Source organism: Boleophthalmus pectinirostris, unplaced genomic scaffold, assembly GCF_026225935.1.
Source record: "Boleophthalmus pectinirostris isolate CB_2022bp ecotype Guang Dong unplaced genomic scaffold, ASM2622593v1 HiC_scaffold_287, whole genome shotgun sequence".
NCBI classification, from domain to species: domain Eukaryota; kingdom Metazoa; phylum Chordata; class Actinopteri; order Gobiiformes; family Gobiidae; genus Boleophthalmus; species Boleophthalmus pectinirostris.
This window is the reverse complement of record NW_026571293.1, coordinates 1-25,000: the sequence shown is the minus strand read 5'-3', so window position 1 is coordinate 25,000 and position 25,000 is coordinate 1. Positions and strand designations below refer to the sequence as shown.

Genomic DNA, 25,000 nt, shown 5'->3' with positions numbered 1-25,000 from the left:
GAGCTGCGACGGTCTGGTTTGACACACGAGAAGCAGCAAACGAGCAGTTACTGGAAGGAGTTGGGCACATAATTGCACCGGATGTCATTACACGCCTGCAACATTCTAGACCGTAAGTAGCAACATAATTTCACCGGTGTGCCTCTGTTGCGTGGTCCAGGATCTTGGTGCTCTTAAAGTTTACCCCATGCGCCTTTTGAGAGGCGAAACATTATCTTGTTTTTGTTTTTTGTTTTTATTTTTGATTGGTCATCCCTTGGAACGCCGGTCCTTTGTTAAAAGAAATCCATTTGTCCCTTCTCGTGACTGGGAGGGCTTTTTCAGTTTTTTCAGCTAATCTCGCGTTATCCTCTTGCAGCGTTTGAGCTGCGCACCTGTTATTAGACCAATTTCGAATAGAGAGACGCAGCTTCATCAAAAGTGTTGATACAGTGTAACTAGGCTATAAGGCTAGACTTTTTCATAAACATATTGCTATAATTATCGCACAGAATTAAAGCTTGCATGTGCCACATGTTGAGATAAGCATCAGAACCGGTTCGCGGGTCGGTGAGCATTTCTACTTAGGTCTGCGTCTAAGCTCGCTGATCAATTGAATTTAAGCCTCTTGAGCGACGCGAGGGAAACCCGCTGACACATGCACCCCAGTCTTTTTGTGCGCACAACCCCGGCTAACCGGTCCATCCCCCTGTTAACTTGCACAACTATAGATCCTAACCAAACAGTGAGGGCTTCTGTGCCTAAACACACTACATTTGCAGTGTGTCTGTGACTTGTACTGTAGAAAGTGGTTACTCTGTACAGGGCTCTTAATAATTGAAAGGACAGCGATCTGATCATGGGATTAATTATAGATTAATAACGAGCAACTGGTGTCAGCTAACAGTGCGTCTGTAGAAGGATGTTATGTGTAGAGTATAATTAAGTTCAAATGTAGAACCAATTTTCAACCAGGTTTGATATTAGCTGGTTGTAAATACTGAGGACATTTTTGCATAGGAAACTGTGGAAAAACAATCTTCTGTGTATACTTGGAGGATTTTTTTATAGACTCATTTAAATGCATTCCATTTTCTTTTCCATTTAAATCCCTAAAATGCAAACCTGGAATAAGATATATACAGTGAAACAGCTCTACTGCCGCACTAATCAGATAATGTCATGTAACTCTAACTGAAGGTTACTTTCTCCTGATTTCCTCTCCTATAGTGTAAACAAGAGCAATGGCAGCAATGGAAGTTGTGACACATTTTGTAAACGACAGTCTAGAATTTTACAAATGGAGCCTTTCTATAGCAGGTGAGTTCTCCTTCGGGAGTATCCTAAGCATCTTTTTCACACATCATATAATTTAATGTCTTAATATTTCCACTAATTTGTATTTTGCTCCAGACAAGAGGGTAGAGAACTGGCCCATGATGGGATCCCCCTTTCCCACTTTGGCTATCAGCTGCCTGTACTTGCTCTTTCTGTGGGCCGGTCCCAGATTCATGCAGGATCGTCAGCCGTACACGCTCAGAAAGACCCTCATAGTCTACAACTTCAGTATGGTGGTCCTGAACTTTTATATCGCCAAAGAGGTCTGTGTACATTTATGTCTATTAGCGGAAAATGCTCATAAGTGTTTTGTATTAATTTCATATTTTTTGTCAACAGCTCCTAATAGGTTCAAGAGCAGCCAAATACAGCTACCTCTGTCAGCCTGTCAATTACTCCAATGATGTCAATGAAGTCAGGGTAAGAACTACACCATCTTCTGCAATCACTTGTTAGGGCATTAGAGGCAATATATACATGTTAATGGTTGTAGAATTAAAAGTTAAAAGAAACCAGGACGAATGGCGTGTGGCCAAGACTTTGTGGAGGTGTAACCACTATCAAATCAGCCTAAAACATGCACCATGGGTAAAATCCTACAGCTAAGGTGGTCTAAGTCTATCTGAAAATCTGGAGACGGAAGTAGCTCACTGCTCCTGATAGGCTGTCCCAACAGCACTGCTTTAAGGATAGGTCAAATGCAGAAAATGATCAATAAAGTATACCTTAAATAAATGTAAGACCATTAAATACAAAATAATACAGGTGCATTTTGTCATTTTGTCATATTGTCATTTTCATGCAATAAAAATGCCTGTGACCATGATATGATACAAAAAATGAAAAGACTTAATACTCTATGCTAATTCCAACACCACACTGGGACACTCATTTTAATACAATAGTACAATGTAATTTTCAACAGAAAATTACTGTAGTTTCATTAATGGTATCGTGTGGTCAAGAATCTGTTTTAATATTGGTGTAATGTTTGGTGCTGGTAAAAAAAAATATTATCTAGTTTTTATGCTAGTTTTAATATCTGTCTATTAAAATTGCATTTTTGAGACAACCAGTTACTACAAACAAACAAACAAACAAACAAACAAACAAACAGATGATTTAACACTAAACAATCCTCTTTTTCTGCAGATAGCATCAGCTCTTTGGTGGTACTACATCTCTAAAGGAGTGGAGTTTTTGGACACTGTATTTTTCATTTTGAGGAAAAAGTTCAACCAAGTCAGTTTTTTACACGTCTACCATCACTGCACCATGTTCATCTTGTGGTGGATTGGCATCAAATGGGTCCCCGGAGGACAGGGTGAGCAATAACCAAATTTTATATTTTTTACTTTTAGTATATTTATTTATTATTTTTAAGGAATGTATTCTCTGTGTGTATTTCTAATGCTGATTTGATCAATCTTCAGCTTTCTTTGGTGCAACCATCAACTCTTCCATCCATGTCCTAATGTATGGATACTATGGCCTGGCAGCCTTGGGACCTCACATGCAGAAGTACCTTTGGTGGAAAAAATATTTGACCATTATTCAGATGGTAAATATTGAGCCAGTTTAATTTATTTAAGTGTAAAATGTCTTTGCCTTGTTAATGTGTTTAATGTTTCTAATTTGTTTTCTTCAGATCCAGTTTCACGTGACTATTGGCCATGCAGGACACTCACTATACACGGGCTGTCCATTCCCAAACTGGATGCAGTGGGCATTGATTGGCTATGCTGTAACCTTCATCATCCTGTTTGCTAATTTCTACTACCATGCTTACCGAGGCAAACCTTCACATAAGGGAGGCAAGTCTGTGGCCAATGGCACCTCTGCGGTAACCAACGGTCACAGCAAAGTGGACGAGGTAGAAGTGAATGGGAAAAAGCAAAAGAAAGCAAGAACCAAACGGGAGTAAATATTATGCTTCATGCTCCATTTTAACATGAAGGTAACAGAGGAGGGTGGGAAGAAGAGGATAATCAAACCTTATATCATGTCTGTACACTTGTACGATGTGGTCTGTGACCAACTTAAAGGGTGAGTGGTAGCAGCGCATTTATAATGGTGTGAATGGGATTTGGAGGAGAGATGTTGCATTTGATAACTTGATTTTTTATTAAATGAAGGTAAATGCTGAACTTGTAGGCGTGATGCTGCTGTGTCCAACTCTGCTTTGGACCAATATAGGACCAAAAGTTTCACTTGACACATCTACCAGGCATTCAATGTTCATCTACATTTCATAAACAGATCAACTTGTCTGAAACCTTATTTAAAGTATGTAATTTATTTTGCAGTACACTGGAAGAGTTTTATGGCATACTATTTACCTTTCTGCAAATGCTGTACCAAAGAGATATTTTTGTAACACTAACCTTACATTCAGTACGGTGAGGTGAACAAAAAAATCTCCAATCCTCACTGCCATCAACTTTCTAAGATTCTGAACATACCGCATGTAATTCAGTTTACATATCATCAATGTTACGGACTACTGTATTTGAATTTACTGTGCTGCATTTACATCTGCTTTTTGTTTGTGTTTATTTGTTAAGATTTTTTGCCGAAAAGAGAACTGTAGTCTCTTTTAGTACTTCTGTTAAATTTGGGGTTTGATTGTAACATCACAAAATGTTTTCTATCATTCTGCTGTGCATTGTATCTGAACACTATAAAGTTACTCAAGTGTCTAAATGCCAAGATCGCAAAAGGGATCTCTCCCTCATCAAGATCTTGTATAAAGGAATCAGTTTTGTGTATCAGAAAATGGAAGCACAGCTTCTCTATGCACAAGTGACACAATAAAGGCAATGGCAGCACCCCACAGTGTGTGGACGTGTTTGTGTTTAGGACCTCTCTGCGGGGAAGAGGGCTGTTTCAGGTGTGAGAGCAGTGGAGGTAGCCTCTGTCTTTGCCCTGTCCAGACAGATCTGCCCTAATCTTTGAAGCAAATTGGCTTTAGCTTCAAAAGAGCTTATTTCAACGTCACTCCATGAGTTACCCTGGAAACCAGGTCACTAGAAGAGCTGGTGTTAATCAGATATGCTCTTGCACAGATAGTTGTAGTTCTCAAACTCTGCAATGGACCTCATATATTTAATATGACTTTGTGTCATGTTATGGTACAATGTTTTGGTTGAGATCAAGTGTGGCGAGAAAAAAAAAATGTTACAAAGCCTATGTCATCAGTAAATTTTTCAGTTCTCAGTCCGATAGAATGTTCAGAATGAAGTGCACTGCTGCACCCATAGATTGTTACATGCAGAAATGTGTTATATAGCAGATTGTCTTTTGTGATTAACTCTGACATTTTTCCTACGTTGATCCCAACTTTACCACTTCTTATCCCAGAACCTCACCACCTGCTCATGTGGAAAGATGTACCAGGTTGTGGATGTGAATGATAGACTGGATGTGTATTTGTCCTCCTGGGGACACAGAAGGATCTAAGCCAAGGTCTAAGAGGATTGCAGAGTGTCCAAGGCTTTCCTATGAAAGGCATTTAGCACAGCTCTCTGTGGCCTACAGCAAGAAACGTGGGTGCACATTGATAATGCATGGTCAGCATGGGTTTAATGTATAGATGCCGCTTATTAATATAGTGGTTTTCACAGTAGCACTCACACTCTCCACGAGCTAAGCTTATGTGTGTTACAGGGTGAAGGGTCGGTCAGTTTGCACGGTTAAGCCCTACAAACCCTCCCGACACTCACTCATCTCATTAGCAATTATGTGACGGGCCTCACACAGTTGAAACAGTCAGCATTTTACTGGCCCCAGCACAGACTAAGGACCTATACAGATGAACAGCTTAAGCGGGTAAAGAGCACCCCCTTCTGGGCATAAAAATGACTCGTGCTGCAATTCTACATGATTCTAATGATTTACACAACTATATGTAAATACCTTCACTATAATTATGATGTGCACACTCTGAAACTCGGCTGTATCTTACTGGTCTAATTTCTGAAAGAAAAAAACAAACACATATCACCAAGCGTTGTCCTGACATAAAGCCAGTTTTCACCATTATTTTATAGACTGTCAACAAATTGAAAGCACTGCTGGAGCAAACGCTGAAAACTTCTGTAGGGTATGTATGGGCACTTACAGTAGCTCCAGGGAGGGGCCATTCAGATGGGCTGCAGGTCTTCTGAGGGCCGGCAGAGGGAGCCGGAGAGCTGCGGTGGAAAAGCAGCTGTTCGGGCGGATGGTGCTGATGCTGGTGTGTTCAGCGCAAACAGGCGGATGCTGCTGTCACCCGGGAGTCCTAAGTGCAGCACCGGCGAAAAGTTACGATCACCGCGACCTTATTTGTGACTTTACCCGGGTTTTATGCATCCACGTCCTGTTACTACTGCTACTGTAACAACCGGTTATAGAGGCAAAACCCGGCAGGCGAAGAAGAAACATCGTGTCGTGGACTGCAGAGCTGGACAAGATTAGTGGAGAGGAGGATGCTTACAAGCTGAACTTATAAGACTATATTTGAACTTGTATGTAAGATCGACTTGGGGAAAAGCACACAAATGCAGACCAAAACAGAGCTGGGCGCGGAGGAGGAGGCGGCGATGGCGGAAAGACAAGCGGCTACTGAAGCTACAGAGGCGGGGTCCGTGACACAGCAAGACCAGGCCTTTCTCGACGAGATGGAGAGGCTACTGGATGAAAACGACGATCTCAAGGTTTGTCAGTTTTACGATCTGTTTTTACATCTTTTCCCTATGATCTGTCACAAGCTACGTAAACATTGTAAGCAGAAATAATGATTTTCGGCCTAAGGCAAACCTGGGGCGATGGTGCAGATGGTGGCCATTGCAACAAACATGCCACTACTCTTGTTGATGTTTCTGTTAGTACATTTTCTTAACCAAAGATGCATAAACACAATTCAAACATAAAACTATCAAAACTAGTCTAGAATTTCCAGCCAAACTGCAAGGACATAACAGACAACAGAGTGGATATTGATCCACTGATATTGATTAGTCATAAATTGAAGGAAGTGACATAGACAGGATCTTATTGCCAGATAAAATAAATAAAAGGGATAATGGACAATTGCTACATTGTAATGATAGTATAAGTTTAGATTCATTACAATGGTACATATGTTTTATCATTATCAATATTTTGTTTTGATTATTATGAAATATGTGTTGTTTTCTATCCTCAGTGTGAGATAGAGGAGATGAGGGCCGAGATGGATGAGATGCGTGACACTTTCTATGAGGAAGACACATGTCAGCTGCAGGAGATGAGGCGGGAGCTGGAGAGGGCAAATAAAAACTGCAGAATACTTCAGTACCGACTGAGAAAAGCAGAGCGGAAGCGCCTACGATATGCCCAGACTGGAGAGGTCGATGAAGAACTGCTCAGGAGCCTGGAGCAAGATCTCAAAGTACAGGAGACGATGTTACAGGTTAAACTGTGCTTTCAAATTGGTATGTATTAATCAACACTATGATAATTACAGGTAGCTAAAGATGTGTCTGTGAGGTTGCACCATGAGCTTGAGAAGGTGGAGGAGAAACGCACAAAGACTGAAGACGAGAATGAAAAACTGAGGCAGAAACTGATAGAAGTGGAAGTGGCCAAACAAGCTCTGCAAAATGAGCTAGATAAAACCAAAGAGGTACAGTATATGTAGGCTATGTGTAATGCATATTGATTGTTATAGTTAAATGCCCCAGACAGTTGCTACATTGAACAATGCTTTACTAAATGCTAAATAATAAACGCTTTTTGCATTTCAGAAGAGAAGAGGAAGTAAGGACATCCAGAAGCCTGACAAGAAAACTCCAACTGAGGTGAAAAATTTTGTAAAACATAGATGCTTGGTAATGAGTTATGCATTTCAATTGAATACATGCACTAGACTCTAACAGACGACGCTTTCCTAGAGATATACTAGTACTATGTAATTCTTTGAGCAGAGAAATTTGCTGGGGACATGTTTGGAAAGCTCCAGCAATTACTTGAGTCTTAGCTGACTTAAGCATCCTCCTGATCACATGACGTATGCCTGGACACAGAACAGCTTTTCCTGGGAATCACACATCCCCTTTTTGCTTGTGAAGTTCAAGACTAGAGGAACACTGTATATAAGTCCAATTATTACATAATGAGAATGATTTTGATCAACATTCATTACAGTTATAATACAATATATTATATAAAAGCATTAGTTGTAGATTAAGCTTTAAATAGTTATAAGCACCAACTCCTTAGATTATGCATTCAATTATAGTTTGACTTTGATAGCAAAATAACTTTGGAGGGATTTGGGTCTGCTCATATACTAGTAAGCTTGTTTCTTCCTCCACATAAAATAAGTCAGATGAAGACATTGTATCTACAAATACAACCTTATATTGCATGTAATTTCACCTACTAAATCTGCCTTTTTAAAGGAGGACAATGAGGACCTGAAGTGCCAGTTAGCTTTAATCAAAGAGGAGGCTGTACTTATGAGGAAGAAGGCAGCCAAGATCGACAAAGAGAAGGACCGTTTAGAGCAAGAGCTACAGAAATATCGCTCTTTCTATGGAGAATTGGACAGCACCCATCCCAAAGGAGAGGCTGGGGGTCCACCCACCACCCGCGAGTCAGAGCTCAAACTGCGCCTCCGTTTGGTGGAAGAGGAGGCCAATATTCTCGGGAGGAAAATAGTGGAATTAGAGGTAAGGATTTTCTCTGAACCTCTGTTTTCTGTACAATCCCTGCCTACAAATAACCCAGTGTTTTCCAATAACAAAAGAGACTACAGTTGCCCTCTATAGTCTATGTTTTTGACACAGTAGTCTAAAACTAATCTAAACAAAAACTGGTTAAAAAAATTATAATTATACTTTATGCTTGTAGTATTGGCTTAATCATATAGAAGTAACTTTACTGTATTAAGTGATTTTTTTTTAATGGTCAGGCCAGAAAGTCACATTATTCTCCATATACTGTATTGAATAAAATTATTCTATTAAGGATCACTTATGCCACCATAGTCTCACTATAAACTTGGGAAACACTGCAACCAGTAACTTTGTATTCATGATTAGTGCAGGCTATGCAGGTTAGAAGTATACTGCATACACGACTCTTCTCAACTATTAAACTTTTATGCAATTACCATAAGTAGCTTGTACAGATTTACTTATGCATTCTTATTGCAGCTGTGCTCTCCATGGATCTTACCTGTAACTCGGCTGGGCGTCACCTGCTTGGAGATAGATAGGGTTGATGCAATAAAGCTACCCAGGAAAGTAATGGAGAAGAAAACGCATCAAACATAATCAAATAATGGAATTTTGTTTTGTTTTGTCTGTCTGATAGGTGGAGAATCGTGGCCTGAGAGCAGAGCTGGATGACCTGCGTGGTGAGGGAGAGGGGGCAGGGAGCTCAGGGTGTGGGGTGATGGGGGGCATGGGCGCGGGCAGGGGCATCGGGGACGACCTGACGGAGCTCCGGCAGCAGCTGCAGTTGGTGGAGGATGAGGCGGAGCTGCTCAGGAGGAATCTGGCTGATGCTGAGGAGCAGAACCAGAGAGTAACCGCAGAACTCAACAAGCTAAAGTTCAAGGCCGGAACCCACGAGGGAGGGACGCGGCACGGGGCAGGTACAGGAGGCACAGGGATAGATGCAGCAAAGACAGAGGCACTGCAGGAGGAGCTGAAAGCTGCGAGGCTACAAATCAATGACCTCAGCGGCAAGGTTTGTAACAGTATTGTATTTCATGCTATGGCAACAGTCCACCATAGCAATTAAGCAATTAAAACAAATATATTATATGTCTTGCATGGTGAAAATCAGGACGGAATTATTTGCCTGAAACCTATGAATAGACAATGCAAACAGCATAAGCATTCAAAGTTCAGGGTCCACAAACTGAATAATTACTATAGTTATTGCATCTTGGGAAATTCTAATCCATTTGTGAATATATTATATATTAGCCAAGAACAATTAAACTCAGAATAAATCAAAGTGTGCTTTAATATAGAGATGTGGATAGTTGGAAGTTTCATTACTCAGTTATATTAACTTTTAGGGTAGTTTAATCCCACCATGCTGCTCTTCAGCAATAGTACTTTTTACTGCATGATAAAAGGCTTTAAGTTTAAGTTGTCTTTCTGCTAGTCTGTAACTGAAGAGATTATAACATCAAATCAGATGTATTTATTCATTGTAGTCAGTGTCAATATTCATGTAATATTTCATGTTTTGTCTGGAATGCAACTTATATTAATTATAGTTTTCTTTCTCGGTGCCTCCCTCTCTTTCTCCAGGTTATGCAGTTGCAGTATGAGAATCGTGTGCTCCTTTCGAATATGCAGCGCTATGACCTGGCCTCCCACCTCTCCCTGCGCCCCAGCCCGAGGGACAGTGACGCAGAGAGCGACGCTGGCGGGGCGACCAGCGGCCGTCGCGAGAGTGACGAAGACTCCACGTCCTCCAGGCTCCTCCCACCTCACCGCAAACGTGAGGGGCCTGTGGGAGGAGAGAGTGACTCCGATGAGGTCAGGAACAATGGGAGTAGTAGTAGATGCCTGACACCAACACGAGGCCTTTACACCCCCACCGGACCAGAGGGCGCTGCTGCTTCACCGTCAGCTCTGTCCCGCTTTCTACCCGGTGGGCGTTGTAGTCTGCGAGAAAGACAGCAGATGATTGACATTCGGGTTGAAGCGGAGAGACTGGTGCGGACCATAGATCGACTAATAGCAGATACGGCCACTATCATCTCAGAAGCAAGGGTATACGTGTCTAATGGAGATCTGATGTTTGGAAGAGGAGGGGAGGAAGGAGCCGAGGATGATGGGAGCAGGATCAGGGAACACGAGCTGCTTTATCGTATTAATGCACAAATGAAGGCCTTCAGGAAAGAACTGCAGAGCTTTATAGACAGACTGGAAGTGCCCCGATTGGAGGACAGAGAGGCAGATGAACCACTGTCGGTAAGAAATTAAGTTTGAATAGTCCCCTTGGAATTATATGGTTCAGTTATAATTTTTTTGCATTTCAAAGACAATAAAGATTACAGATTACAGTTCAGAACAACAGAATAGGAAACACTGTATCAAACTTCAATCAGTTCTAGCTGTCAAAAACAGCTAGAATGAATTGTGTAACCATTATGACTTGTATAGTTCTTGTCACTCACAAAATAGGAGTATTTATTCCTGAACTAGAAAATCCCTGCTTTGTCTAAAATACTTACCATTCAGAAACACAATTTAGTATCACATTTTTTGCCTTATAATTCCAATGGGACTAACTGTACGTGTTTGCACAAAGTATTTTACCACCAGAGCACTAATTCTGTTTTCCCCTGCCTCATTCACCCATCATTATTTTGTCATTATTGTCTTTACCCAGATGTTCCAGCCCATTATTTTGCTAATCCTCATTCTCGTCCTCTTCTCCTCCTTGTCTTATGCCACCATCTTTAAACTAGTCTTTCTTTTCACTCTATTTTTTGTCCTGTAACGCACACTTCCCCCTTTTTTTTTTTTACACCATTCCCATGTATGTTTGTTTTTTGGTTTATCTGTTGTTTATTATCCCTATTGCCACATTATGTTTTGATAAGATTTCAAAAAGCTCAGGAAAAGCTCTGCATATGGTGAAACTACAAATATATCTGACAGTTTGGGGCTGAACTTAAAACACACCTGACCAGCTTGAACTTAACAAGGTGAGTAACTTTGTTGATCATTCACTGGCACTAAACTGCTGATTTATTTGTGCTGAAATCAGATTGAAAATAAAAGATTTTAGGTACATTAGGGTTGTCAAAATAGTTGATGCCCAGATATTAATAAATATTAAAACTTGTATAAAAACAAGAACTAGAATAAAGACATAGAGATATGATTATTTTTCATTGGAAATTGTCAAAAATCAATCATTGTGGTATCAAAATCAGTATAGAGTATCAAGTTTGCAATTTTAGTAATGTGACTACTCCAGTCCCAACACTTTTTCTGACACTTGCTGAATTAGGGCTGGATACATACTGTGATGGTGCCAGGCTGACACCTAGGTGTGCATTATTCAGTATTCTGATCACTTTGCTATTCCTGGCTCTGTTCCTAAGGCCTACTAAATCTATATCTTCATCTCTAGTGATGACATGATGGCCAATATCTACTGTAGCCAACATACTGTGAGCAGACAAAAACCTCAGATGACCCCAGGTCATTAAATCCTATTCAAGTGTTTAAATTGAGACTTAGGTCACAAATCAACAAGTGAACTCAAGCATCTTTACATGCAGCTTTAACCCTGTTTAACCTTTCTGCTAAAACGTTGCTATTTACATGTTTGTTATGGCTCTCTTTTGCAGGACTTTCTGCTGCGTGCCATCCAGCTGCTGTCCTCAAAGGTAAAGAAAGGGGTTTCCTAATCCTACCTCTAAACTGCTTAGGGACTGTGCTGTCATGTGGTAAGGAACGCAACAGGTGCACATTATGACAATGATCCCTGGACTTTCAACTGGAAGGAATTCTAAAGACCACGTCCTTTGCCAAATGTCAGATCTAGTCTGGATGCCGTACATTTCTCAGTAGGCTTTTGATTATGAGCGGTAATTGATGGAGAGAAAGATGAACAGAAGCAACTGTGCTGAGGATGAGTCAAGAACAGTCAGTCATTGGTGTGGATTCCTTCCGGACACTTCACCTCATCAAAAGAATAAAATATGTAATTCTTTAGGTTATTTATCCTCTCCGGTGCATACTGAAACATTTGTTTCTCTCCAAGTGTGATGTGGACTATGCTATTCAAGGCAAACAGACCATCACTTTAGTGACTGTGTGTGATAGTAGTTATTAAAGTGTGTGACACACCCAGTGACTCACTGTGTCACCCACTCCTCATAGTCCTTTGGAAAAGTGATTTGTGGCCTTAGTTTGTCACAGGACAAAATCTGCCCATGTGTCTGAATATGGAGTAGCAACAGTAAAGCTGATTGGCCGAGCAGGCGTAGCAGCTGTAACATCCATGTAAACACTTTCCCTCTCTCCGTGCACCCCGGTAATTATAGCCAGGATGGTGGTGACGACAGTTGTCCCATCGAGACTTCAAATGCTCGAATAAATTTGACATTATGACACTTGACACCGGCTCCACTGGCGCACCCACGTAAACAGTGGAGAGCGGGTATAAAGACAGGGCACCCAGCTGGATCAGAGAGCTGTTTACTTCTTTTGCGCAACGAACATAACTTGGACATGTGGAGGCTTGGGCCCCTTTAAATCCAGTTCGCGGGGTTTTACGTAACAAGGAGGAGGAAAAAGCGAGGGGAAGCACAGCAGAGGGCAGTTGACAGTTTGACCACTGGACGAGCTCATCAGGTGGAGAGAGCAGAGTGCGTGATGTGGAAAACGCAACTGGGGATTTATAACTGCAGAGCCTAATAGAATAATACACAGAACCAGGTAAGAACAGTGCTATGTCAGGCCAGTTATTTATTATTATTCTTTTCTATTGTTGTTATTCATGACTGCACTGGAACAGGTGATTTTAGTAATTTTGACTTACCTATTACCAATTGTATATTATAGCCTCTAAATAAATGCAATATAAACAATGATAATAGTGATGATGCTATTAATTCTGAAACAACTGAGAAACTTTAGTATTTATTTTGCTTAAACATAACTTGGGAAAACTTCTTTTAATTTTCACTTACCATGCTCAACATAATTTGTTTTATTTATCAAATGCACTATAAACACTTGTGTTGTCACAAGACCAGCCCCTCTCTCTTCTTGTACTGGGTTTACTATGCATAGTTACAAGATTATTAATATCTCAGGTCTTGCATCACAGGTGGGAGGTGGTCTCTAGTACATTCGAGCACCATTACCCATCATTCAGTGACAAGCAAACAGGCAGTTGAAAGTTGGGGACACATGTAGTTTTGAAGACAACATTCTGGTATCTTTGATTTAAGTGAGTATTTGACCTAATGGCACAAGAGTGTGGGTTATGTAGAAATGCATGGTGCAGTCAGAGGCAGAATATGTGGAAAGCTGTGTGCATGCCTTGAACCTTACGAGGACACCATGTGCGCACTTTTGGGTCAGGTTCCAAATAAATGGCCACCACAGTGCATGCTTAGGATAGTTTCTTCCCCTGGTCTGAAAGAGGCGGAAGGTCAAACTGACCAGGAGTCTAAACAGAGATGCTGTAATGCAGAGGGTCAGCACGTGCCACATAGGTGGGCTTACGTGGCCATAGATTTTAATGAGTGGGGTAGTATACAAGGGCTCACAGGTTATTTAGTTGGAGACATTTAAGCAGATTCTCACTATGGTTTATTAGAAATATTTTAGAATTTTTCTCGTTACCAAACCTCTCTTTTTTTGTTCCTTATTTGTCAATATAGAGTTTCCAGGCCATTGATCCCCTCACCCCTACAGGCAAACCTACAGTGACCCCTGACAGCTCAGTGCAACAGGAGAAAGGGGAAATTGGCATTTTAGAAAGGCCCCCGAGGTGTCGTGTGGCCCTGCGTCATGGCAGCCATTGATCTAGAGCGAGGGCTGGAGCACAGCGGATGGGGACAAGAGAGGCCAGAGCTCATGGATAACTTTGATTCGGAAATGCAAGAATGGGAAGACCAGCTGCAGGACATACAGAGGAAGATTGAAGAGGTGATTTATTTGTTTGTTTTTTACAAAATCTTGTCAACTACACACTAAGTCACTAAAACAAAAACTCATTATTTATACTGGACTAAAAATATTTTGCTCATGTGATAACATGATAATAGTGGAGACTGGAAGTTTCATCACCCCGAGAGACCAGTGTTAATTAGAGTAAAGTGTGTGTCCCAAGCTCCATAATAATCTGTTGGCAGTGCTCTAACTGAGTCAACCTTATGACCTTGTTAGAGCAGTGATACAGACAAATGTTAACAAGCTAATTAAACAGTGATGCGCTGACAGACAAGCAGAACTTCCCTCCGGCACCCAGCCCCTCACACTCTGTAACATGGACACAAATCTGAAATCTGACACTAAAGGAAATATAAACAGATACGATGTACAAGTACTTGCTTGTACAGGAGAAATATAGAAGCCAATGTAGCAGTGAAATATAGTATTAATTGGGCTATGTTAATAACATGTTGGTGTTTTACAATGAATATGTGTAACCTTTAGGAGAACATGTTTCACATCTTTATATTGTGTTTTCATAGTTGTACAATGAAGTTCAGGCTAGAAGAGGAACAAATGACGTTACCAGTGACAGCCAGAAGAACGGCAGCGAAATAAACTGTGAACTGAGACAGAATGGCAGCCTTTTTGCAACAGACAAAACTCATCAAGAATATTCCAATAGCTGCAATGGCTACAGTCACCAGAATGGCTATGGCTACTGTCAGAGCAATGGTATTCATGAGATCGGAGACATACTACAGGACTATTTGGGACAGGGGAAGCCAGCGAGCCGGAAGAACAATGGAGCGCGCCATGTGGTAAGATTTGGCTCATTCTGTTGGCATTTGTGGGAGATGAAAGCAGAGCCATACATGTAATATGAGCCACTGGGCTGCACTGATACATATTGATTACAGTGGGCTGGTTCCTTCAGGTCTGCCTGTACTGCCAGGGTTCACATACTTTCACTTACTTTGCTTGCCTAGCTTCTGACATTGGAGTTTATGACCATACAGTCAAATGTTTTCTGATCTAAGTAAAAATGACAGATGAGCTGCTCAATAAAGTACACTACATTTGAGTAGTTAGACTATATTGAGTGGTGATGAAGGGTCAGCTGAGGCACACTTAGTCATGTGTCATTATTTAAACTTGTGAGGTCAAGCTGTCCTGTTGTAACATTTAAATAAAGTTGCATGTTGAAAACATTCATTTCTTTTCTTTTTCAGCACTTTAGCGACACAATCAAAGTGAGCTCAGATGTGCCCACATACCAAGATGACATCAAAAGCAGATCTGGAAGTGCAAGGTAAAGACAACTTTTTCATTTTATGTGTTATATGTGTGAAGCTGCATTGTCAGATTGTTTATGAAAATGTTTTCCCCAGAAATGGCCAAGAGCAGTTTTTTGGAAGTTTTGTGGAGAATGAAAACAAGAAGAATTGTGTGATCCCAGTAAAAAGCAGAGAAAGTTCAACGAATAAAGAAAATGGAGGTGGAAAGCCCCCTTTTAAACAGAGAGAAGCACAAGCACGCCCAGGTGGGCTCGCCGAATCTCCAGCTATGGAGCGAAAGTGCTTTGGTCCAGGTGGGCTTGTAGACATGAAGGGCAGCCCCTCAGTGCTCAGGAAGTTTGGAGCCATGCTCCATGAAAATGAGGGCAAACTGCTCACCGAGAGCGGAGTGGTGTCGCCTCCACCTCAGGCCTCAGAGCAGAAGTGCTCCACCCCCAGCTGTCAGCGCAAGGCTCCGGGCGGACGGATGCCAGGACGTGTGCCTACACAGAAATGCCAAGCAGATTGTGACGTGCAGACAGCAGAGGCAGAATCCAGCCAAGACAGGCCCCCAGCAACAGACAGTGGGCGACACAACCACAAGGATCAGAGAGGGGGCTACAGCGCCCCTAAAGGCCAACCCAGTCCGCAGCAGTCTCAGCGCAGGGCACAGGTGCAGGGCAGTCCCAAACCACGGCCCCGAGCTCAGAGCGGGACAGACAAAGACAGAGCAAGGAGGACAGCTGTCCACCAGGGGGAGTTTAAAATGGACTACACAGGTGTAAACGGGTCCCCTGTGGCTGTGAAAAAGAGGGCTGGACTCAGGGATGAAGGACTAATCGAGCTACTGGACATGCTGGACATACAGCATGAGTACGGATCCAACTGCACTTTGCACACGACATACAGACAAGACACTGAGCCGGTAGGTCAGGCTTGGACCTGTTTAGTGCATTAGACTGAATCTACAAAAAGTCATTAGTCCTAATGTCTTTCTTGTCATTCCAGCACAATACAGAGGTTCTCAGTGCAAAGCCTCAGAGCTTTTCAAGGCCAGCTCGACCAGCTAATCAAAGGCCTCCGTCCAGATGGGCCAGCCGTACCCCTTCTGCCAGAATCAGCACCCCATCCGGCCCACTGTACCGGCCGCCAAGCCCCCTCACCAGGACCCCCAGTCCCCTGACCAGACCCCCAAGTCCTGCACCCAAACACCGGAATTTCATCCCCTATTCTCTGCACACTGAGACGGTCATTATGTGATACTCCAGCAGCACCTCTCCTTCTGTAAATAGTGACATTATGAACTGTTTTACATCATGCCAATGTCCCAACAACATTCTCCATTCAGGCTTTGCATTTGCCTTGTATTACCTTTGTTCACACATTCATGTTGGATATTGGGTTTTTATTTTATTGTTTTGTATGAGTTCCATATGGTTTCGACCGAAGCATGTGGCCCTGTAGGGGTGCATGCTTCTGTCATGTCTTTAATACTGACAGTTGCCTGCTCAATCTAGCAGTACAACAGTGTGTTTACTGTATCATATTGTATTGTAATATATTGATATTTAAAACGTTTAAGTGACTGTGACAAATTGAGGAAAATATAACTTAAATTGTTTTTCTTGGTTATTAACATGTAAATAAACATGTGATTTCACTTAAGTTTTGGTCATTTTTGATACAGCAGTTTTATTGTTGGTATTTTCTTTTTACTTAGACTCAGTATACGATGATTTACTACATGCTGGGCCTATGGACATTTGACACCAGCAACTCCAGCATGCCAAAGTCAGGTTGTACTTCAACTTCACCAATGTTACTTGTAATATGTCATGACTAACTATCTGCTTACTCAAGGGTCAACTATATTGGTCAGTGACAACTTACAAATTGTGCAAGAATATAAAAAATAGATAGAAACTTAAATATGGATTCAAGCTCTCATGCTGTAAAATATCCTGAAAACACACTACAACTAAAGCCACCGATCGCATTTCCAGCTCTGTATTTTGCACCTCATAATTCAGTATCAATAACTGTGGTTTCCCTGTCACCTTTAGCGTCTTCTGAGAACACTCCATGCACACAGCCAAGTCCCGCTGATCGGACTATGACGAGTAGATCCTCATATCCAACAGCATACATTTATACTATGTTCTGGACAAAGGCAGAGCAGTGTGAAATGTCATGTAAAAGCTGTTGCGAGTGTGCGGAAGTACCTTGGCCCCATGATGCCTCAGTACTGTCACCCAACCTCAAAGCTATGTGGCACTTCAGACTGAAATAGCAAGCGTGACGTGTGTTTTGGTGCCAGAAATCTTAGCCCGCTGTCTTTGGGGTATAAATAAAGAGAAGGGGGAATGGCTTTTCTCTATGTTATAGCTAGATGTATTTTTGTACTTGAATAAGCATTATTTAAATTTGAACTGATAGACACTATTCATTTTGTCATAGCTTAACTGTAAAAACAAAAATTTTATAAATTACATATTATTGTGTTATTATTGTGATAATGACAATACGATTTAGGAAAAACACAGTGTATTGTTTGATGCATTTAAGACTTTGAAATGTCACTTTTCTTTCTCCTGTTGCTAAGAAAACAGGTGCAAAAATGGGGATCTGACTTACAAGTTGGCACCTCTGAGGAGGTATTTTAACTGGGTACTTTAGCTTCTGCCAAGCCGCTACCAGGACCTCTCCACTGTTGGCACAATGAAAGCATGGTCTGTACAGACAATACACACTGACATTTATAGGAATGAGCCTGGCACAGTCTGGCACAACATGTTCTGTGCCGGCTGCTCATGAGGTGAACACATGACAGAGGTCAAAGAGAGAAAACACAGGAGTGGACAGCTGAAGTATCACCATGACAACCGTGACGTCTGAGGTGACCACACCCACCCACATTTCCAAAGAGGAGACTCCCATTAAAAATAGTCTGCATCACAGTAGCATTGTGTAACATGCTCCACAGTACCTTCTGGCATGTGGCCCAGCATCTGTTATGGTTATTATGTGCTTTTTAGACTCATAAACCACAACAAGACAAGTTTTTTATTTTTTTCTTATTATTGCCAAAGGTTGAGCTGTTGAGCAAGGCAATAAATACATAAATAAATTAATTATTTAAAAAAATATATATAACAAAGAAGAAAATCTCACATGCACTGAGGCCAATGATCCACCACAGCCATGGCATTAAGAATAATCTGTCTGATGAATAGACACATTACCTCTGAAAAAAAAAATTAATTAAAAAATAAAATAAAAATGCATTGCTTTGATAAAGCAGTTACTAGACAGAGACTTCTGCAAATGAGTCTGATCTCTCCAACACATGAGTGTTTATGAGTCTGTGCCGTCTGACAATGTCTGAGACCCTCTGGACTCACACTGCTCTGCCCCATCCACCTGTCCAGGACCAATCTGCTCCCTGTGTGGACATAGGACAGTGATCTGTGGTTGGGCATAGGGCTGTAATTTGTGTTGTAGAATAAACTGAAGAAGACCAAGAGTTGGACAAAGAAGAGTGAGGCAAGAGAAGTTTATTTTATACATTATACCTCTGATGATGTAGGCCAAGATAACAAAGACTGAGCTTGCATTGAATGCCCTCAGTACAGCACATCAGTGTAAATGTGTCTATTCTGTCTGTGGACACAGGGCAGCGTTATGTGTGGATACTGGACAGTGGTCTGCCCCCTGTGTCTGGGGTGGGCACAGCATGTTTCTGTCTGTAAATAGCCCTGACCGTCACATGAGTGAGTGCATGTGTGACAGGACCACCATGGAGCAGGCATACAACAGGTTTTACTGCCCCCTTCTCGGGCTTACTGCTTTAAATTCAAAATTTTTCTAGTTAAAAGTTAACAGTCTCTTCGTATTTGCATATTTTAGGCCATCTATCAGTGGTATGCTAGTTAAGTTCTACTGTTTACACGTTCCCCCTTTAATCACTGTAGTGGCATCCATCTGCCTTGGACATGTGAGCACATAGTTTCACAACAGACAGGAAGCACAGGAAGTGGTCTGGCATATGTCAAAGAGTCATCGGGTTAATGACAAGGATCAATGATCTTACTCTTGTCTACAAATGCTTAGGAAAACAGATTGTAATTTCACTGCTGAAGGGATTTTTTTCAAGCTTGAGACTTGTCCACCATATAAAAAATACTTTATTGCTTTAGATTTATCCAACATTAGAATTTACTCTGATTCATCTGGGAGTCCTGGTGGCTTAAATAATGAATTGGGGTCAACTATGTTAGCCTGTAAATGTACTCTCATAACCCACACTCCATAAGGCCTTTTCTCAGCCTCTTTAAGCACAGATGGTCGTGTGAGTATCTCAGAAGAGTGTCTTTGGTCACAGTGGACCATGCTCTGTCTGACCACACCTGTCCGGTCTGTCAGTGTGTGTGCGGGTGGCTCCTCTCAAATGCCCCAGGATGAGTGTAGCGATGCCAGAGGTGGGACCATCAAGGGCAGCCGAGGGGACCCTGCAGTACCCTTTAGAATTCCTGGCTCTTCATTAAAATAGAATGGGGCCCCAAAATGTGGTCCTTTGAAAGACAAGCTGCCAGTCTCGCTTTTCAAAACAAGAGCGGGTGGTGCTCTCGTGGGATTAGATGGTGTTGCCTGGCAGAGGTGACTATAGCGGTTGCAATCGTGTGACGAATGACACACTTGAATATGGTTTCAGCACAGTGGTCAACAGAGAGGTACTACTCACATCTGTCTGGAGCTGGTCCCACACACGAGAGTGAGAAGACCACACACACGTTCAAACCAAACTCCCCTGCATTTGGGTCATTTGTATGTTTTTTCTGCAAGATAAAAAAACACAAATGAATAATAATTTTCACAAATAATACTAGGCCTTATTGTTAATGTTTGGTCTTTTGTTACATAGACAGGTCTAATGTTACATACAAGGCCTTGAAAGTCAGAAATGTGAGAAAGGCCCACAATAGACACACGTGAGTGGTACTGACGTGTTGTCCATGTCCTTAAACATGCCTGTGGTTTAAAGGCTACATCCAAGGTGACAATGAGACGGCTGCAGATCCACTCCATTATAAACTAGTGTCACACATCAGCAACTGCCTGATCACTTTCTCAGATCAGTGAAGGCCTGTCCAATGTGTGGAGCAGTAAAAACACTCATGAAGACACCACATACGCTATGATTATGAATATATAAAAACATTTTTTGCAAGGTTATTAACTCAAAATGAATGATTATGTCTGGCCTTTTTTAAACACACAATATTTTCACAAGATTCTCTAAACAATGACAAAATGACGATATCTCATAATAAAGCATTAGAGATTTAAAGGGGCACTACGCAACTTCTGGTGGAGGGTCCGTCACCTGCATTGTCATTCACTGAGTTGTTGCTATGTCTGCAATGTTCCACATAGGACATTTAACTTATCTATCTTGCATTACCTGCTTGTCTCCATGGACTGAGATATGTTTAATGTTATACAGTGAAGCAAACAGGTATTAGTCCCTTCACCAAAAAAGTAGTGCCCCTTTAAAGGGCCCTTGTTGTGCAATTTTCTAATCTCTGTAATAATGTCATTTCCTCATTAAAAACATACCTGGTCTTGTGTTTTGTTTCATTCTCACATGTTTAACACACAAACCCTGCATATTTATGCTAAGTTCTTCTCTCACACTGGGCTTTGAACTTTTGAGATGAAGACAAACTAAAAATAAAGGATTGCTCAATGTGTAAATAAAACAAAACAACTCCAAACATGTTTTTGATGAGGTAACAATATTCTAATGTGGCTTTAAACCCACAATAGTCAAATTTGCGTTATATAGAACCTTTAAACATATAGTTCTTACTGTAGATGAACAGTGGCTCTATACTAAGCTCTCATGTAGGCCTACATGCAGTGCTAATCCATCATAATGTGTAATTTTACAGTATGTGTGAAGAAATATTTTATAAACGTGATATAACAGTTTACGCACGTTTTAAGATTAGCCAGTCTTAGTGATGCAACAAAGAGTAATATCTGAGAGTAAGATCTGATGCAATAATATTTTTAGCACTGGGCTTAAACACAGCAGTAGGAAATCAGAGTATGTTTACGTTGGTTGTAGGGAATATTAATATCATGTTATATCATATATTGTAACAGTATCAAACTTTATTATATGTGTCAGTGCAGGATTGACACAACCCATCAGAGGTAGTTATAAATGTCCCAGTAGCAGCCGTCACTTGATAGGCAGTAATAGTGTGAGCTCGATGAGGTTTACAGTATGAACATGAGGTCATTCTTGGCTCCTACAGCTGTGACAGCGTCTGTGAAATCAGCCTTTATGGAAACACCGAGACAAAACACGCAAGGCTGACAGACACAACCCAGATAGGATCAACTTATCCAATGTACTGTACTGTAAATGTATGCTGGCTGGGTCGTGGGTTAAAAAAAGGCTAACCTAATTTAAAGGTATAGAAGATTTTTCAGAAATATTTCATAAACTTCTTAACCTCTTATTTTGATCTATGATATAATGTTGTTGTTGGAGTTGTGTTTTGGTTCACACATTTTTAACACACAAACCCTGCATATTTAGGCTGAGTTCTCTCAAACACTCTGTTCCACCTTGTGATGTCATGTCGTAATACAGGAAGTTCTCCAATGTGTTTTTAAACTTCATTCACCGTCACTAGAATCATTGGATAAATGTAGCCCTGGAATTGCTAATCTCTATTGAACTAAAGGTAAAAGGTAGCTGTTCACTTGAAAACTACCACTTCATGACATCACAAGATGGAGCAGAGCATTTTGAGCTTTTGGGATGTAGACAAACTAATAATAAAGTGTTACTCAAACATGTATGAATGAAACAAAGCACAATGCCAGGTATGTTGCTGAAGACATAACAACATTCGTTGTCTTAATCAACATGGCTTAAAGCTCACAAGAATTCATTATGTGCAACACAGGGCCTTTAATAATAATCGGTATTTATATAGACACCCAAACATATTTATTTAAGACATCCAAACTGTACATGTGTAGTCTAGTTTTCATTCTCTCATCTCTCAATGGTGGTAAGCCATATTGTAGCCATAGCTGCCCCACATTGACGGAGGCAAGACAGGGGGTCTTGCGAAGTGTCTTGCAGCCACTGCTGCCCCACTGTGGCACCTGGTACTCTGGTCTTGCTTGGTCTCCAAAATCAGGTGAGACTGAAGAAGTACTCAATTTTGTTACTTAAGTAAAAGTACTGATAGTGGAGCAAATAAATACTCAAGTAAAAACAAAAGTATCACATGAAAAAAGTAAAACAATTAAAGTACTGTTTTTTTGCTCAGATTTTGAGATAGGGCTTCAAATGTTGAGGTTTTGATGATGGTCCAACAAAAACAATTGATTTGATAGTTTTTCCCAGGCTGTTTGTATTTGCATATTTTTGTTAGCTCAAACTATGAATGCATTTCTCAGCCAATAATAATCTAGTAAAGTATAGGTACAGGCACCTGCTCTCAAGTGTAGTGAAGTAAAAGTAAAAAATGTCCACATTAAAATGTATTGTGAAATGTAAAATACACATACCTAAAATTTTTAAGGACAGTACTTTACTACTTGTACATTGTTAGGTTCCACCACTGTGAATGTTCAATGTGAATGTTTATGTACTCATGATTACACAGAACATGTGATTTTAAATGAGAGGTTTGCATTTTGTGCTTTGGTTTTCAAGCTAATTATCCAATCAGAAAGCAGAATGAGATCCTCACTTTGGGCTGTCCACAAAAAAACAGCTGGCAATAAACCTAAAAGATCTCTCTTTGATGATGTGCCCTTAGTATGATATAATACCCAATGACATCCCGGTGATTGAGTTGTGAGTGTTTTGCCATATTTAAACCAGTGAGCATATGCTACAGCTATTACCTTTAAAATCAATCCAGTTATGTAATTTTATAGATCACAGACATCTTATTTAGCCCCTGGCAAGGGAAACAAGGTCACAAACAACTGACACAACAAGTGTTTTACACCAAGGCCCGGTGTGTTGAAAGATGGCTCTATAGTGGACTATTTGAAGCAGGATCTGAGACTGGCTGCATATTTTGTGAAGTGTGAAGAAGCAGCTTATACACTGGTCATTCGAGTAGCTAAAGACCACAGAATGTGCGTGAGTGCATGTATGAGTGTTGTGTCCTGTCTGCGTTCTGGACTGGGAAACTATGTCTGGACAGATCATGATTGCATTCCTTCATACACAGTCTAGACCTACAGCTCTTGACCTACTTCATGCATTTTCCTTGTCTCCATTGAAACAATAACAATGTGTAAGATGTGGTGCTATTATGGTCTCCCAACACCGGGAGAAAATAACTATATAACATGCTCTTCTAAAAGCTTGTATTTTGCATATGCACAGAAATAGTTACTTCCCAATTGCTTTGTTTGCACTAGGAATGTTGTTAAAGATATCCATATGTAATATTATGAAATCACAGTATGATTCTATTGTTACTGGTACAGTAATGCTGTCAATAATAATAATTAGGGATGCACTGATTCAACTTTTTCAGTTCCAAGCCAGTAAAGAGTCTAACCAGGATTTTGGCTGAACTAATATAATAGTACTGATATAGCAAATAGCCCTGGATTGGCACCAATATTCGATACCGATATCGGTATCGGTGCATATGTTGTTGCCTCTGCTACAACAAACATTTAGGTGCTTGGTGTTAAGCACCTCAATGTGACGCAAATTGGCATTGATCCCAATAATTGTTACACCCCTATAATTATTCAAATTACTCAAAATAAATAAAAACAAAACAAACAACTAAACCAAAATATTATTAGGAGCGTATGTATATACACAAGAAACACAGTATTGTGTTTCTTTCTATGGATCTTGCAATAACCATTATCATGATATTAAGATTACACTTTACAATTTTGCACAGCCCTATAGTTTATCATGATTGTTTGATGTCTTTATAAAGCTCTACATTTTCCAGTGGTTCAAAGACAGCCTGTCCCCATATACCCTGGGGCGATGGCTCCTCCATACCTGGTAAGTCTAAATACAGTCCATGGGAGATAAATCTCTGGGTGATGCTAGAGAATGTACAGCTCTATATGGGACTATGCACATGGAAATAGAACTGTCGAGCTCTCAGATCCAGTGTAGTTAAAGCTACACTTTTATGGTTGTCACCATGAAGGAGTTATTGCTTTACCTGAAATGTAACACAGTACGGCATTAAACTTTTCTATCTTCATGGAAACAAGGAGGTGACACCACAAGCCCAAGTTATACATCAGATCTGTGGAGAAGCAAACTCACTCACTGTAATAATGTACATAATAATGTAATAATGTGTAAAATTAGCTAAGACAATTAAGTGTAACACCATACTGTGGAACATCTCCATGGAGAAAAGCATGTGGCATGCCCCTTACCAGAAAAACAGTACAACTGTTCTTCTTGGTGTTGGTTTGTGTATAGGCTTGCGGTCAATTTAGTGGTCAGATTTTAATTACAAATTACAATTTAAATGTGTAAACTGATACTTTGCAGCGACATCACGCTGGCGGTGCTCTACCTGTATGCCTATGGCCTATTCAGCAGTTACCACGAAGACATGAAGCACAATTGTTCAAAAACAAGACAAAATGGATTTAAACTACACATTTTCAGGAGCTTGTGATCAATATGAGTGTTCATGG

The 25,000-nt window shown here is 40.8% G+C and overlaps 2 protein-coding genes across 2 annotated transcripts; both read left to right on the top strand.

Moving 5' to 3' along the window:
* elovl4b (ELOVL fatty acid elongase 4b) lies at positions 1-4,143 on the top strand. Its single transcript, XM_020932159.2, has 7 exons — positions 1-112; positions 1,210-1,299; positions 1,393-1,580; positions 1,657-1,737; positions 2,470-2,641; positions 2,751-2,878; positions 2,966-4,143. Exons 2-7 carry the CDS (start codon positions 1,224-1,226, stop codon positions 3,239-3,241), a joined length of 921 nt encoding a protein of 306 aa, XP_020787818.2. The 5' UTR covers positions 1-112; positions 1,210-1,223; the 3' UTR covers positions 3,242-4,143.
* Positions 4,144-5,830: 1,687 nt separating this feature from the next.
* On the top strand, positions 5,831-13,850 carry LOC110157077 (protein SOGA3-like). The gene is made up of 10 exons (XM_055160042.1): positions 5,831-6,011; positions 6,503-6,727; positions 6,803-6,961; positions 7,083-7,136; positions 7,740-8,009; positions 8,656-9,033; positions 9,609-10,277; positions 10,699-11,017; positions 11,669-11,707; positions 13,715-13,850. Exons 1-8 carry the CDS (start codon positions 5,856-5,858, stop codon positions 10,807-10,809), a joined length of 2,022 nt encoding a protein of 673 aa, XP_055016017.1. The 5' UTR covers positions 5,831-5,855; the 3' UTR covers positions 10,810-11,017; positions 11,669-11,707; positions 13,715-13,850.
* The last annotated feature ends 11,150 nt before the right edge of the window (positions 13,851-25,000 follow it).